This window comes from Pleurodeles waltl, chromosome 2_1, assembly GCF_031143425.1.
Source record: "Pleurodeles waltl isolate 20211129_DDA chromosome 2_1, aPleWal1.hap1.20221129, whole genome shotgun sequence".
In the NCBI taxonomy this organism is placed as follows: Eukaryota; Metazoa; Chordata; class Amphibia; order Caudata; family Salamandridae; genus Pleurodeles; species Pleurodeles waltl.
Window position 1 is genome coordinate 640,469,085 of NC_090438.1, and position 17,731 is coordinate 640,486,815.

Sequence of the window (17,731 nt, forward strand, 5' to 3'; positions counted from 1 at the left end):
AGTCCAAAAGGTGGGGTCCAGGAGTTAGCCGTCAGGCGGCTGCCTGACCAACCCTCTCTCTTTAAGTTCCCTAGTGTAAATAGATTCCTCAAAGTACTTGTACATATGTTTCCTCTTTCACCTTTCATTATGCCTCAGTGGGACCTTAATCTGGTCCTCACTTTTCTGATGTGTCCTCCCTTTGAGGCATTGCACAATTTTCCCCCTCTGGCTGCTCACGATCGAAACAGCTTTTCTCATGGCAATAACATCTGCCTGTGAGCAGCAGGCTTTGCCATGCAAGCCTTCCTACTTGTCTGTTTTTCCAGTCAAGCTTGTGCTTTGCACCAGGGTCTCTTTCCTCCCAAAAGCAGTGACACCCTTTCATTTGGGCCAATCTTTCTTCCTGTCCACTATCTATGCTTCTACACATCTGTCCAAAGAAGAGGAGTGACTTCACCGTCTGGACCCAAATAAAGCTTTGTCGTTCTATCTTGACCAAACAAGTATTCCGGGTGTATGACCAACTCTACATGGGCTATGTTGGGGCGTATAAAGATCGAGCAGTGCAGAAGCAAACATCTCATGGTGTGTCATTCTCTGCATCCAAATATGCTACAGTGGTCAAGAAGTAACCCCCTTAGGGCTTGCAGGCTCATTCCACCAGGGCCAAAGCTGCAACCATCGCATTAGCTTGTGGAGTCCCAGTCCTGGACAGCTGCCAGGCAATAACGTGGGCATGCCTGCACATGTTTATCAAACACTACTTCCTCGATATTCAGGCCCGCAGGGACAGGCATTTCGCTCATTCGAACTTATTAATTTAGCAATTTTGTCCACATCCCACTGCCAAGGATGGTACTGCTTGAGTATCTATTCAAAAGTAAGTAATCTGCAGCTAGATGTCGCTATCAGATGAACAAGTTACTTACCTTTTGTTATCTAGCCGCAGATTCGTTACCACCCCACTCATCCTCCCCACTCTGCAGGCTAATTTCTATGGCTAAGGATTCCCCCTTTCAGGGCCCTAGTTTGCACACACCAGTGTCAGTGCATTTCATGGCTCTGCACTCCTGGCATGGAAAGTCATAAAAAGTAACTGACAACATCGCACTAAGGTGGCACCTATATAGGTGGCCACAACATCACTTCCAGCATGGACGATGCTGATGCTGCCTCTTGGAGCTGATCAACGACATCTACTGGTGCACAGGGGTATTGCTCACGCAAAAAACTTCCGGATGCAGACTGATGCCTGGGAAATTCAAAGTTAAGGAATCTGCGGCTAGATATTGTCTCTACCAGATAATGCAAAGGTAAGTAACTTGTTCATCCTGGCAGACACTGGGGGACTTATAAGTGAATGTATCTGCTCCCCTGAAGCTCTGGATAGACTTTAAACTTCATGTGAGCCCTCATCAGATTTCCAGGACAAACCCACCCATCTGGGTGCCATACTCAGCCCTATGGCATTTGTGAACAAATGATCAGTCTTTGAGAACAGCGTTCTGGTCCTGCTCTATTTTCAGTGGATAATTTCAGTTTGGTCATGGTGGGCACGAGCTGGGTGAAGAATGACAATGAAGACTAGGACCAAGAGCCCTGGCCTCAGTCCCAGCCAAGCAAAGGGGCCTCCTTCCTGGAACTGACTAGTTAGAGCTTTTCACCTCACTCAAGCAGGGAAGCCCTCCATGAGCGTGTATAACTTCATCCTAGGCACCGTGTGAAACTATGAGCTGGCAAATGGAGCCCAGCCCCATGGGATAATTGCCCCTCCCCCCTCCCCCCTTCAACCTGCTAGAGCTCTGACTAGTGTCCCCTAGAGATTTCCACCCTGCCAAAGCCTGGCCTGTAGAGCCCACCCACCATATTGTGCTATTTGTGACACCATGAGTCAGCAAATGGAGCACAGGACACATGCCCTGGGTCTGGTGCAGCTCCGACTGGGACCTGTCAACTTTCAAACCTGCAGCAGCACCGCAGGCTTCCCCAGGCCTGCTCTTCCTTGTTTATGGTATGAAATGATGGCTGTAGTCAGTTAATTAGTCTTGCAGTCCTAACAGCAAGTAGCCTGAAGAAGCATTTAATTGGTGTGGCAGTCGCCCTCCCCCCCAAATATACTTATCTGAGGGAAGGTGACTAGGTGTTCTTGTATTCTGGGTATGAGGAGTGACAGAAATATGTGTAAAATCCCATAAATTATGTGGAAGAAATTTAAACAAAGCTTTATGCCAATGAAAAAGACTCCATCCATCTGCTCATGCCTGCACTACTCTTTTACCAGCTCTCTAGAATTTTGAACATGCTTCATCAACCAGCATTCCAACTACATTAGAATGCCTGTCTTTTGCAGCTAGGCCAGCTAGAGGGAGACCTAGGATTCCACATTTGCTTCTGAACAGATACTTTCCACCTCACAGTGCCTTGACTGTGAGAAGTTTCAAAAGACTCCTCTGGAAAAACAAGGGGAACTGAGAAAGTAAATAAGGGCAACCATCAGCCTCCCTTAAATATTGAAATCGGTGCACAAGAGAGGGAAAACCTCACAAATGATGAACTCTGTACACTTTGAGGTCACATTAACGGATCTCAATATATACCAAAGTAGAAATGGATCTACACCCATGAGAGTCAGTGTGATGCTTTGATCACATCGATATATATTAGTAGGACCTGCACCCACTCGTACCACAAGTGGCATGATTCATCATTGGATCCTCACCCACTGCACCTAATTTGATTTGGTGGGCTCAATATAGTTTGAAAGCAGAGCTTTTACTAAACCCTAAGTGCAAATTGAAAAAGTCTTCATGATCCTAATTCTTGTTTATTAATATGGTCTGTTAGCTGGGATAAAAGCAGAATGATGTTCAATAGGTGGTGACCCCTAACATCTATAGCTCAGTGACGTTGACATGTTTCAGCTTGTTACAAGTGCCACTAAGGGTCAGCATCAACTCAATCCATATAATTCCTACAGATTGTGGTGAATACCAAATCCTAATGCTGGTTTACACAGTGCGCTAAACATGAAGCATGCAGTCATACAGACCTCATGGGATCTTTTCCATCTAATGGTCTCTGAAATAGAAAACACAAACACATTTTGTTATGGGTGAATAACACCACTGTTCATGTAATTGTCTCATGCATGTGCACACTTAAATTATCATGTGCAAAATGAGGCATGCAGACATGTAAATTTACTCCCAGATGACAGCCCAAACATATACACATGAAAACGCACACGTAAAAGTAAAATTAAATTAAATTATAAATAGCCAGTAGTGTTAAGCATGCACGTGCTAGTGTATTTAAAAAAAATGTGTTGTAATGTCTGACACCTACATAACTCAATAAAATTCAGGCTCCATGAGGCAGTGGGGATGGGTGATCTCTGCTATCACACTCTAAGATAATAGAAAACACAGGTTTCACCATTTGTTTAATTGAAAAAGACTTAATTATCCTGTTGTCCCCGGCACTTACTACACCAAGGGACATAGTCCTCCCTTGCACCTATTCGGGGAGCTGAATAGGTGCAGGGGATGACGATGTCCCTTGATGTAGTAAGTGCCGGGGGCAACAGGATCATTTAGTCTTTTTTATTAAACAAAGGGTAAAAACTGTGTTTTCTATTCTCTTACAGTGTGACAGCAGGGATCGCCTCACCCGCACTACCTCATGGAGCCTGAATTTTTAGTAGGTAATGTAGGTGTCATAGACCTGACATTTTTTTTATTTTGTTGTGTAATACACTAGCATGTGTATGCTTAAAACTACAGGCTAATTAAAATGTAATTCTACTTTTATGTGTGTTTTTTCATGTATATGTATGTTAGACCGGACAGCCTTAGGGTGGTCACCCCTAACTTTTTGCCTGCCTCACTCCACTTTTTAGATACTGTTTTTGCTGGTTTTAAGACTTTGCGCACTTTACCACTGCTAACCAGTGCTAAAGTGCATATGCTCTCTCCCTTTAAACATGGTAGTATTGGATCAGACCCAAATGGACTATTTAATTTACTTATAAGTCACTATTAAAAGACACTATATGTGCCAAGGGCCTGTAGATTAAATACTACTAGTGGGCCTGCAGCACTGATTGTGCCACCCACTTCAGTAGCCCCTTAACCTTGTCTCAGGCCTGCTATTGTAAGGCCTCTGTGTGCAGTTCCACTGCCAATTCGACTTGGCATTTAAAAGTACTTGCCAAGCCTAAAATTCCTCTTTTTCTACATATAAGACATCCCTAAGGTATGCCCTAGGTAACCCATGGGGGCAGGGTTCTGTGTAGGCAAAACGCAGGGCATATACCTGTGTAGTTTACATGTCCTGGTAGTGTAAAACTTCTAAATTTGTTTTTACACTGCTGTGAAGCCTTTCCCCTTCATAGGCTAACAGCCCAACTTTGCAATGAGAAGATTGACGCAACGCCAGCGTAACGACTGGAACTTAGACGCACAGCCCATTGGCTTGACGCACGGCCCATTGGCTTGACGCACAGCTGACCCGGAATGACGCAGCCCGACTTTCAGAGACGCAGCGCCTGCCATACGGTAGAAAATTAGCCCACTGGATCAACACATCTCCTGTGACTTCATCCTGCCAGTGCAGGAAATCCACGCACCATCCCCGGGGTGTCTGAAAACCCCGCAACCCAAAGAGGATCCATGACTGAGCGCCGGAAATCGATGCACAGCCGTCCCTGCTAGGAAACTAAATGACACATCGCTCTGTGCGGCCCAAGAAATCGACGCACACCCCCTTTGTTTTCAAGCTTCTCCTCCTCTGCGGCTCTTTGCGGAGATTTTTCACGCAAACTAGGTACTTTGTGCTTGAAAAAGACTTTGTTTGCTTCAAAAAGACTTAAGACACTTTGGTGCTCATTACAACCCTGGCGGTTGGAGTTAAAGTGGCAGTAAAACCGCCAACAGGCCGGCGGTAAAAAAAAATGAATTACGATTGTGGCGGAAACCGCCAACATAGACAGCCACTTTAACACTCTGACCGCCATGGCGGTACAAACAAACACAAGCACCTCCCTTCTACACACCCCACGAGGAACCAGGACGCCATGGAACCGGAGCTCCAAATTCTGCCAGCCTTTATCTTCCTGCTCCTCTACCAGGAGCACGAACGCCGGCCGCGAAGACAACGGTGAGTACTGCACCTACGACACAGGGGAGGGAAAAAACAGTGACACACACACACAACACGCAAAACCCCCACCCACTACAACACACACACAAGTACATGTTGATACATCACAGTAACACCCCCCCAACGCCCCTTTGGTAGAATGCAAGGACAAAAGGAAATGAGTCGAATAATATATTCCAAGACATGAATCAAAAATATATACAGATATATACATTTATACTATACACAATTATATGCACCAAGAACACAAGTCCAAGGGATTCCACCATCATAGTCCGTGGATCACTGGGCCCAAAAGGCATGGGCGAGGCCCACACTCAATACCCAATCAAAAAGGAGAGAACTCTGCAGGGGCATCAGATAGAAATAAAACAGGCATCTCAGGGGGAAGGGAAGGGGGGGGCACCTCAGCCGGTTGAGTGCACGATGCCAGATCCACGAGGGGGCTCCATGCCCATTGATGTATCCTGGGGAGTGCAAAGCCACAGCTCACAAGTCTCTACAGTGGGTGGTTTGCCCACTGTTCAATCCTGGGGAGTGCAAAGACACAGTCTCTCAAGTCTCTACAGTGGGTGGTTTGCCCACTGTTCAATCTGAGGAATGCAAAGCCACCGTCTCACAAGTCTCTACAGTGGGTGGTTTGCCCACTGTTCAATCCTGGGGAGTGCAAATCCACAGTCTCTCAAGTCTCTACAGTGGGTGGTTTGTCCACTGTTCAATCCTGGGGAGTGCAAAGCCACAGTCTCACAAGTGGATAACAGTCACCACTGGTTCTGGAGGGGGCCTTGTGCCCAGAGTGCTTTATCTTGCCAAGGACAGAGGTAGTGGATGTATCTCTCCACTGGTTCTGGAGGGGGCCTTGTGCCCAGAGTGCTTCATCCTGCCAAGGACTGAGGTAGCGGATGCCTTTCTCCACTGGTTCTTGAGGGGGCCTTGTGCCCAGAGTGCTTCATCCTGCCAAGGACGGAGGTAGTGGATGTATCTTTCCACTGGTTCTGGAGGGGGCCTTGTGCCCAGAGTGCTTCATCCTGCCAAGGACTGAGGTAGTGGATGCCTTTCTCCACTGGTTCTGGAGGGGGCCTTGTGCCCAGAGTGCTTCATCCTGCCAAGGACTGAGGTAGTGGATATATCTCTCCACTGGTTCTGGAGGGAGCCTTGTGCCCAGAGTGCTTCATCCTGCCAAGGACAGAGGTAGTGGATGTATCTCTCCACTGGTTCTGGAGGGGGCCTTGTGCCTAGAGTGCTTCATCCTGCCAAGGACTGAGGTAGTGGATGCCTTTCTCCACTGGTTCTGGAGGGGGCCTTGTCCCCAGAGTGCTTCATCCTGCCAAGGACTGAGGTAGTGGATGCCTTTCTCCACTGGTTCTGGAGGGGGCCTTGTGCCCAGAGTGCTTCATCCTGCCAAGGACTGAGGTAGTGGATGTATCTCTCCACTGGTTCTGGAGGGGGCCTTGTGCCCAGAGTGCTTCATCCTGCCCATGGCGGACTCAGTAGCGTCGGAATCATTTGCACTGACTGGCGTGCGGGGCTGCTGGCGGCGGTGTCCTGGGCAGCGGTGCTTGTGGCGGTGTCCTTGGCAGCGGTGCTTGTGGCGGCGGTGTCCTGGGCAGCAGTTCAGCTGCTGGCGGTCTTGTTCTGCCCTGCGGGGCTGCTGGCGGCGGTGTCCTGGGCAGTGTCCTTGGCAGCGGTGCTTGTGGCGGCGGTGTCCTGGGCAACGGTGCCTGTGGCGGTGTCCTTGGCAGCGGTGCTTGTGGCGGCGGTGTCCTGGGCAGCGGTTCAGCTGCTGGCGGTCTTGTTCTGCCCTGCGGGCTGCTGGCGGCGGTGTCCTCACAGCGGTTCAGCTGCTGGCGGTCCTGTCTGTGGCAGCGGGGCTGCTGCTGGCGGTCGCTTCCTGGGCAGTGTGGCTGCTGGCGGTCCTGTCTGTGGCAGCGGGGCTGCTGCTGGCGGTCGCTTCCTGGGCAGCGGGGCTGGTGGCGGTCTTGTCCGCCGTGCTGACCTTCCCAGACTTGCCAGTTTTACTGTGCCCCTTTCCCCCCTTGGATAGTGTCGCAGCTGTCTCCACACTCCCAACTGTACCCCTGGGAGCGGCATTGGTGGCTGGTTTCTTTCCCCTCTCCCGCTGGGCACTCTCCAACTTTTTATGCTTGACAGGTGGGGGACTGTCTGTGCTCTGGCTCCGTGCCACACTGTCTGCCCTGCTGCCTGGTGCACTCCATAATCCGGTGACTACTGGCACCACTGGTCCCGCCGATGTTGTGGCTGAGGTGCTAGGTTGGGACCTGGAGAGTCGGGCCCTAGGAGACTGACGGGGTGGGGGAGGTGATGGAAAGAGGTCAAGGCTGGCCAGGAAAAGTTTCTTAGGAACACTGGGAGGGGTAGCTGGAGGGGGTTTGGGAGTGGAGGAAGAGGTAGTGGGTTGTAGGCGGTGTAAGTTTGGTGACTTTGGGTGAAGGTGCATGGACTGGAGGCTGTCGTGAGGTGGATGGCTGTTGGGTGGGTGTGTGGCTGCGTTTGTGTATCTTGGGAGGTGGCCTCACAGACACACTGGGAGAGGACACAGGGGATGTGTGAATGGCAGTGGGGGTGGTGAATGCATGTGAGCGGGGTGTGGTGCTGGGTGTGCTGGTGATGGACGTAGTGGCTGAGGATGAAGTGCATGCAGGTGTGAGTGGAGACGAGACTGGGAGGGAGGAGGGGGACACAGTGGAGGCAGTGGATGTTGGTGTGTCTGCATGTGTGTGATGCTTGCGTGAGTGCCTGTGGGATGTTTGGTGCTTATGTTTGCCAGAGCTTCCCTTGTGGGTTGAGGTGTGTGCATGCTGGTCTGATGGTGTACTTGGGAGAGGCTGAGGTACAGGGGTGTGGGTCTGGGTGGAGGAAGTTGGAGGGGGGAGGCTAGAGACAGGGACAATGGCTGCCATCAGTGCTGAGGCCAGAGTCTGAAAAGCTCTCCTGGAATGCATTGTTTTTTTTGCAACTGCCTCTCTACACCCTGGATGGCATTCAAAATGGTAGACTGCCCTACAGTGAGGGACCTGAGGAGGTCAATGGCCTCCTCACTGAGGGCAGCAGGGGTGACAGGGGCAGGGCCAGAGATGCCTAGGGCGAAGGTGATGCCCACCCTCCTGGGTGAGCGGCCACGGGGCAAAGGCTGAGGGGCTGCTGGGAGGGTGGTGCTGGTGAGGGGGTAGCGGCTGTACCTGTAGATGCGGGGGGCCAGATGGTGCTGCCACCGCAAGGGAGCTCCCATCAGAGGAGGAGTCTGTCTCGCTGGTGTCAGCTCCTGTCCCCCGCCGTGGAGCTCCCCTCGCCCTCCGACCCACTGGTGAATTCGGAATCAGTAGTGTCACCCTCCAGGGCCATGTGGGATGCAGCTCCCTCCTGCTCCGGTGCCACTGCTCCTCCGCCTGATGATGCTAATGCACACAAGTACAGGGAGACCACAAAAAGGGGGCGGAAGACAGAAGAAAAACATGTTCAGTGCATGCAGTACCGCTACCGTTGGCGGACACAACAGACACAGAAGCCCCCTGCACTACGCCGCGCACTTGGGCTCCACTATTCAATCCCTGGGACATGGCTTACAAGGCTATGGCCGATTTCTGCACACATGGATGTCACAGGAGCCTGACTAGGTGTAGTTGGCACTGTACACAGGTGGGGTGGGGTGCCAAAGGGCCTGCCTGAAGAAGGGAACTTAACTAGCAAACTTGCCCTGGCCTAGGGGAATCCACAGCCCGCCTCCCCCACCCAGACACCTAAAATGCGCGCTGAAGCAGAAGGAGAGTGTACTCACCCCCTTGTGTCTGCTGTGATGCCCTCAAGCGCCCATCCAAGTCCGGATACGCCACCGCCAGGATCCTGAACATCAGGGGGGTCATGGTGCGACGGGTACCCCTCCCACGTTGGGAGGCCATCCCCAGCTGGGCTTCCGCCATCTTCTTGCTCCAGCGGCAAATGTCCTCCCATCTTTTCCGGCAGTGGGTGCTCCGTCCGTGGTAGACCCCCAGGGTCCGGACTTCCTTGGCAATGGCACGCCAGATGTCCTTCTTCTGGTGGGCGCTGACCTGCAGGAATAGTACAGGGTAAAAGAGAAGTAATTACCAACTGCACCGTCACAGTCATTGGTCCGCCTCCCTACCCTTGCCATGACGCACATGCACTCACCGTCGTTTCATGCACGCCTCATTCTCACCCCCCCCATCTTTCATCCACCACACTCCACACAGGCATTGCCCATACAGCATGCTCACAGTGTACATACCTGTTTGTCTGGAGGACCGTAGAGTAGCGTGTACTGGGGGAGGACCCCATCCACTAGTTTCTCCAACTCCTCCGTGCTGAAGGCAGGGGCCCTTTCCTCAGACACACGAGCCATTGTCTCTTCCAGACTGAGGTTACAGCAGCACTTGCAGTGTAGGTCCTCTCCTGTCGAAGATCAGGTATCGAGTGATTGAACAGATAGAAAATGGCAGTCACGTCCTCGGCGGTGCGTACAGTCACCGCCGGCGTACATCGTTATTGGCTTCTGGGACACATAGTGCCCAATGTTAACCAATGCAGAATTGCGCCGCGGTCTTCGACCGCCTACCGCAACGGTGTAGAACGCCAGCGCAGTTACCTCATATCCCCCTGTCCCACTTTACAGGTCAGGCAGCCGCCATTTCAGGGGCCCACATGGCATTATTTTTGACTGCGTCACACATACCTAGGCCTTGCCTAACCACTCATACAGGCAAATTTCGATTTATGCATATTTTCAGAGTAAGCTGTGTTTACGTACCTCAGAGTTGGTTGACTCTCTGCTCGCTGTTCTCCTCCATGGGCACCGTCCGCTGGGGCATGTGAGGAGATGGCGGCATCCTCCGTGTACAGACCGCTGGTGGACCTATCGACAATGGAGGAAAGACATGTGATCATCACCTACAGGCTTGATCGTGCCACAATCCAGGAACTGTGTGCCCAGTTGGAGCCAGACCTGGTGTCTGCTATCTGCCATCCCACAGGAATCCCCCCTCAAGTGCAGGTGCTGTCAGTACTCCATTTCCTAGCAAGTGGGTAATTTCAAACAACAGTGGCCATAGCATCAGGGATGTCCCAGCCTATGTTTTCCAACAAGTTGTCAAGAGTGTTGTCTGCCCTGCTGAAACACATGCGGAGCTACATCGTTTTCCCTCAGGTGGAGGATTTGCCTACAGTGAAAGGTGACTTCTATGCCCTGGGACATATCCCCAACATCATAGGTGCCATTGATGGGACACATGTGGCCTTGGTTCCCCCCGCAGGAGTGAACAGGTGTACAGAAACTGGAAGAGTTACCATTCCATGAATGTGCAGATGGTGTGTTTGGCAGACCAGTACATCTCCCATGTTAATGCCAAATTCCCTGGCTCAGTGCATGACGCTTACATCCTGCGGAATAGCAGCATCCCTTATGTGATGGGTCAACTCCAGAGGCACCGGGTGTGGCTATTAGGTGAGCACCTGGACCCAAATCAGTGGGAATAGTTGTCTGGGTCTGTGGATGACCCTATGAGTCAGTGTGTGTCTTTTAACAGTTGTCCCTCGCCATTTGCAGGTGACTCTGGTTACCCCAACCTGTCATGGCTACTGACCCCAGTGAGGAACCCCAGGACAAGGGCAGAGGAACGCTACAATGAGGCCCATGGGCGAACTAGGAGGATTATAGAGCGGACCTTCGGCCTCCTGAAGGCCAGGTTCTGGTGCCTCCATATGACAGGTGGTTCCCTATTCTACTCACCAAAGAAGGTGTGCCAGTTCATCGTGGCCTGCTGTATGCTTCACAACTTGGCTTTGCGACGGCAGGTGCCTTTTCTGCAGGAGGATGGTCCAGATGGAGGTGTTGTGGCAGCTGTGGACCCTGTGGACAGTGAAGATGAGGAAGCAGAAGAAGACATCGACAACAGGAACACAATGATCATGCAATACTTCCAGTGAGACACAGGTAAGAAGACAACACTGCCTGCTACATCTGATTTTAATCCACTACCTCTTATCTGTCTGTCATTTTCACCCAGTGTATGGTCACTGAGTTGTCACTTTCCCTTACGATTTCACAGATGTGAGTCCCACAGTGTGACATCTGCTTTGTTTCCTCATGGACTAGAGCTGTGTGACATAGGTATGTTGACATTACATTTGAAAAAGCATTTTGCCATTGTAATTGCTAATACACTATTTCGAAATCACAGACAGACTCCTGATTGTTTTGTGCTTTAAGGGTGTTTAAGTGCTCAATATTGGAGGAGGTTGTAAAATGGTGAGGGGTGATGGTGGAAGAATGTCCATGGCAGAGTCCAGTCTATTAGTCTCAGAGGTGCATTGTCCAAAGGGGCATATGAAGTGGAGCTGGGGCAGTTTAAGTATGGACAGGGTGACAAGGTGGGACAAAAGGATGACAATCAGGATGGTCTCATATATTGGCGGGGGTCTTGGCATCGTTCTCTGTCTTTGTCCTGGATCTCAGGGACCGTTTGCGGGGTGGTTCTCCATCTGCAGGGGGTGGGGTGCTGGTGTGGTGGTCCTGTGGCGGTGCCTTCTGTCCACTAGCGCCAGCGGAGGTGGTGGGCAGTTCATCGTCCAGGCTAGTGTCAGGGGGCCCTTGTTGTGCCACAGTTACCCTCCTGGTGTTGATGAGTTCCTTCAGCACCCCTACAATGGTGCCCAGGGTGGAATTGATGGATCTGAGTTCCTCCGTGAAGCCCAAATACTGTTCCTCCTGCAGCCACTGGGTCTCCTGAAACTTGGCCAGTACCGTTGCCATCGTCTCCTGGGAATGGTGGTAGGCTCCCATGATGTTGGAGAGGGCCTTGTGGAGAGTGGGTTCCCTGGGCCTGTCCTCCCCCTGTTGCACAGAAGCCCTCCCAGTTCCACTGTGTTCCTGGGCCTCTGTCCCCTGAACTGTGTGCCCACTACCACTGCCCCCAGGTCCCTGGTGTTGTTGGGGTGGTGGGTTATCCTGGGTTCCCTGTAGTTGTGGACACACTGCTAATTGACGTGTCTTGGGGACAGACGTATGGGCCCGCTGGGTGGGTGCTGTGCTGGTGTTTCCAGAGGGGGCAAGCTCTGAAGTGGCCTGTGCCAGTGTGAGTGGAACCGACTGTCCTGAGGTCCCAGATGGGCCGGGCTGGTCATCTAGATCCAGTTGGACAGAGCTGCTGCCATCACTCTGGGCCTCTTCTGTGGGTGGAGTGGACATATCTGGACCCTCCTGTCCGGTGACGTTGGGTAGGGACTCTGCAGGGGTGTAAAGGCATGATTATTGCATCTGTATGTCTGTTTAGGGGGTTGTATGGGTATGTGCAGTGGCCGTGCTTTGGTGATGGGTGTCCATGCTTTGGTGTTGCATGCAGGGCTTGGTATTGGGATGGGTGGTTTGTGATATTGGGACTTGTGTGAGGAGTAGGAGTGATGGGGGTGAGGACGAGGGTGGGGGTATGTGATGGTATGCAGGTAGGGTGGGGGATGTAATAGTAAAGATTTGACTTACCAGAGTCCATTGCTCCAGCTACTCCTGCGAGGCCCTCAGGATGCAGACTAGCCAAGACCTGCTCCTCCCATGTTGTTAGTTGTGGGGGAGGAGGTGGGGGTCCGCCGCCAGTCCTCTGTACTGTGATGTGGTGTCTTGAGACCACAGAACGCCTTCCCCCGTAGGTTATGCCACCTCTTCCTGATGTCATCCCTATTTCTTGGGTGCTGTCCCACTGCGTTGACCCTGTCCACTATTCTTCGCCATAGCTCCATCTTCCTAGCTATGGAGGTGTGCTGCACCTGTGATCCGAATAGCTGTGGCTCTACCCGGATGATTTCCTCCACCATGACCCTGAGCTCCTCCTCAGAGAACCTGGCGTGTCTTTGCCGTGCCATGGGGTGGTGTGGGTGATGTGTGGGGTGGTGTGTGTTGTGATGTGTGGGGTGATATTTAGTGGTGTGTTGTGTGAGGTGCGTGTATGTTGTGTGAGTGATGGTGTTGAGTGCCTGTGGATGCCGGTTTGTAGATGGTGGTGTCTCTCTGTGGTCTTCAGTCGCAATTGTGGTCGTAGGGGTTTGTGGGTGATGTGGGTGTGTGTTTTAAATTGTATTGGGTGTGTGGGAGTGGTGTGTGTATGTGTCTCAGGTGTGTGTATTTTGAATTGTCCAATGTGGCAGTGTTTTGTATATGTGTGTGTAGTTTGAGCGCGGCGGTGTGTACCGCCAATGGAATACCGTGGTTGAAAGACCGCTGCGTGGATTCGTGGGTCGTGATAGTGTTGGCGTATTCCTGTTGGCGTGACGGTGGAGGTTTTGTTATCGCCAGTTTATCACTGACCTTTGGTGTGGTGGACTTGTGTGGGTGTCTAGATTTTGGTGGATTCCGGCCTTTGGGTCATAATGACCGTGGCAGAATTCCGCAGTTGCAGCGGTGTGTTGGCGGTCTTCTGCACGGCGATATGCGGCTTTTACCGCCAGTGTTGTATTGACCCCCTTTATATCACTTTTCAGTGATATCTCAACATTTACTAATTGCATCTTTAATCGTTTTGACCTGCATTTATCCAGATAAATATTATATATTTTTCTAAACACTGTGTGGTGTATTTTTGTGGTGCTATATTGTGTTATTGTATGATTGTACGATTGTATGATTATTGCACATTGAGTTCTAAGTTGAGCCTGACTGCTCAGTGCCGAGGTACCAGAGGGTGGGCACAGGATAATTTGGATTGTGTGTGACTTGCCCTATCTAGAGTGAGGGTCCTTGCTTGAACAGGGGTAACCTGACTGCCAACCAAAGACCCCATTTCTAACAATGTATGTGTTCTGTCTATCGTCTGGGAGTAAACTCACATGACGGCATACTCTGTTTTGTACACGATAATTTGAGTGTGCACACGCTTGAGACAATTACATGAACAGGGGTGTTATTCACCCTTCATGAACAGAGGTTTTATTCACCCCATAACAAAATGCTTTTGTGTTTTCTATTTTAGAGACCATTAGATGGAAAAAGTCCTATATGGTCTGTATGACCGCATGCTTCATGCTTAGCGCACTGTGTAAATCAGCATTAGAATTTGGTATTCACCACAATCTGTAGGAATTCTACGGATTGAGCTGGTCCTGAAGAAAGCCTACTGACCCTGAGTGGCACTTGTAACACGCTGAAACATGTCGACCTCACTGAGCTATAGATGTTAGGGGTCATTGCACCCATTGAACATCCCACTGTTTTTATCCCAGCTTAAGGACCTTATTAATAAATGAGAATTAGGATCCTGAAGGCTTTTTTTTTTCAGCTTGCACTTAGGTTTCAGTAAGAGTTCTGCTTAAAAACTGTGTTGTGCCCACCCACACACCCTAAGTGCAGTGTGTGAGGATCCAATGATGAAGCATGCCATTTGCATGTTTCATCATTGGATGCTAGAGGATCCTACTAGTATATCCATGTGATGCAAGGGTCACACTGATTCTCCTGAGTGCAATGTACCACTTTGGTACATTTTGAGACCAATTAATTTGACCTCTTAAATCATTGAGTTTATCAGTTGTGAGGCTTTCACTCTCGAGTGCTGAGTTCAAATGAGTCTTCATCAGTTCTTCCAGGGCAGTTCAAAACCCTGAAAACTGAGTTCTGGCCGCAAATCATGTGTTGTTTTAGTATACAAAATGTCATCAGTGACATGATAAATGTTGCACAAACATAATTTCAAACACCCATAGTACAGATAGTGTTTATGGACCCAGATTTAGAATGATCTTGCAGAAGCACTCTGTAAAAGGGACAAATACTAGAACATGCATAAACCCATGGGGAGACAGGCCTTACTAATACACTAACTCTGTTACGGCACAGTTTACTCTTCCACGTTTAGTGGATATCCTCTGTGTAACACTAATTTGCAATGTAGTTATTGATTTCAGAACATTTTCTTTCTCTTCTGCAATTAAGATATTATAGCTTTAGGAACATACTTGCTTTATAGTAGAAAGCATCATAATGTGATGTAACATATCACGTGTACTTTTTTTTTAAATGGCTTTTATTGTTTTCATATTCATAGGTGTTCATAATCGTGCTTAGTCTGTGCTACTATGCATATTTTGTTTATCGTTTAATTCTGGCAGTGGATATAATTGATCGTCTGCAAAGAGGATTTTTCAGGGTCTTTGTAGACCTTAGTCTCATCTCTTCATGGGATCAGGTAAGAGAAAATTCATGCATTATTAAATGACAAGAACTATAGAGAAGGATTTTCGTGTCACTTTAAGTTGCTGTTACTGTCTTGGTTCTGAGTTGGTGAGGCTGCAGTCTCATCAAGAAGTGCCAGTGCTCCCAAAGAAAATCTTCAGCCAAAGCAGTGACCATTTCTATTTCCTTCGTTCTGTTTTTCTTTTGAAATGGCACAATTTTCAATATTCGCTGTCTAAAAAAAAATAGATATTCCCATCATTTGCATACATTGTCTTTATGCTTATCCTATGAGGCTCCACTGAAGTGATTTGTGCTGGTCTGCCGCACTGGAGGTTAGCTATTCGTTATACATGTTCAGATTTCCAGGCCCTACTGCATGGTTGGGAGGTGATATGTTACAAAAGGAATGAACTAGATTCAGGGCGCGGTAAAGAGGCCTACTCTGTATAATGTCTGTACAACTTGTGTACACTTCCCCTTCTGATGAGAGAGATGGCAGTTTCCCTAGCTTCGGACAATGTCTCGGCGTCTGCTCTTGAACCATTGCCTACCTGACATGCACAAAGGCTAACTCAGCCTAACCATTTCCTTCACATATCTTGGAAAAGGACTACTCACAAGGGGCTACAGACGTCTTATGCTAAAGCAAATTATTCCCATCTTCTAAAGCGCAATTGCACTAGGTTTGAAGAAATCACAATTGTTTTGACGTTTGAAATAAAAATAAAACCTCGCACACACTGGCACTGTTTAAAGCTATGGTCAGTCATTCTCAGCTTTCTGGAAAGGGGAGTGCAGGTGAGCTTCATTTATCATTTCCTGCAACCTTTCACATGGAAGAGACTACTCCTAGGAACTGCAAAGAGGATGGATTATGTTGCTTGAGAGGCAAAAGTAAACAGTTCTTTGGTTTGGGCTTTACCGGCTACCATCTCATAAGTTCACTTCCCTTCCAAACTGGAACTTTCCAGTGTGCCATTCAGACCCTCTCTCCCCCACAGCTTTGGTATTGCTGCAGGAATCACATCATCTAGCGTCTCCTGCCTTGTCATCTAGATAGACACCCCATGTAATCCACCACTACCCTTCTTTACCCTCAGAGCAGGAATCCCTCTCTTCTGCTGGGCCACCCCACCATTTCACTTTGTCAAAGTTAAATTCACACGCTCCATCTTGAAGGACAGTTAAGAGCAAAAGAAACAACTTCTGTGTGATACAAAAGCGCTAGATCAACCTATTTGCGGCAGCTCACGCACTACTGTTCAATTTCTGCCTCATTTCAGAGGCTCATTTAGGTGTTGAGCACCTCCAGACACTTGGCAGTTGAATGGGTTAGGTTATTCAGCGAGAGCAAGAGATGTTGAAGCCATGTTGGCTCAAGCCAGCCAGGCCTGAATTTACATATTTCATTAACAACCGTGAGCAACAATGCAAAGATCCTGGTCAAACCAATTGACACTAAGGTTAGCGGAATTAAAGCTGCTTCCAAATTCCAAATGCTTCAGTGAAGACTCGGAGATTTAATCTGTGAGATCTGTTTGCTTTGCAAATTGTTGTCCCATTATTTTATGGAAACTTAAGCTACTGGTCTTCTGTACTAGAAATAACAGGCATGCCCATTGATCAGTGAAATTGAGAGGTCTCCAGCCACATGGGGACATTTAAAAAAGATGAAAAACGTATTGTTCAAACATTGTTTTTGCTCGTGGAATTAAAACAGTGCAATTCTGAACGAATTATTATATTTATAAATTGCACTCCTTATCACACAATGAGTTTAGTCAGGTGAGAAATGGGCAGATGGTTTGAGGGTTCCTTAATTCAAAACCTACATGAAAATGCTGTACTGAAGAAGGATTTCCTGGCAAGGCTAATTGCATTGTTTTAATGTTTCCGTTTAAATCCCCAGTGGCCTCTGTTTAGTTTTTAGTATTTGAATGATGAGATTGTAATTTATTTGGTTGGAAACACACTGAGACGCTGTTGTTTATTTTCTTGTAGTGCGCGCGCTCCTTGCATGGGGCCATCGTGTTCCTTATGTTAATGAAGGGCATTCGTCTCCTCCGCATCCACAAAGTGACGGCGCCCTGTGTGTCGCTGCTGCGCCTTTCCTTCTCCAGTGTGGTTTTGACTTTGGTAAGATGCATCAGTCCTTTCTTCCAGGAGAACCACTGTAATCTGCGCGCGCTTCTTGCTGTGTAAGGGAATGATTGGTGTGCTTTGGATATGCTGTACCCAGGAGCACTGGCTCTTTGTGTAATGCTACGCCTCCCAACTACCTGCATGACTTGAAACACGCCAATACATACATGTACAGAAACATATGTTCAATTGTTTGACTTTGGTAAACGGCTAGACATGCTCTTTCTGTTACAATAAAATTTATACATATGTACA

At 49.2% G+C, this 17,731-nt stretch overlaps 1 protein-coding gene across 1 annotated transcript in view; it reads left to right on the top strand.

Annotated features, from left to right (window-relative positions):
• Positions 1-17,731, top strand: part of PKD1L1 (polycystin 1 like 1, transient receptor potential channel interacting) — a 1,079,023-nt gene that overhangs the window by 934,014 nt on the left and 127,278 nt on the right. The window contains exons 59-60 of the mRNA XM_069216140.1: positions 15,204-15,344; positions 17,336-17,470. Coding sequence (XP_069072241.1) covers positions 15,204-15,344; positions 17,336-17,470 — 276 coding nt within the window. The remainder of the gene's footprint in view (positions 1-15,203; positions 15,345-17,335; positions 17,471-17,731) is intronic.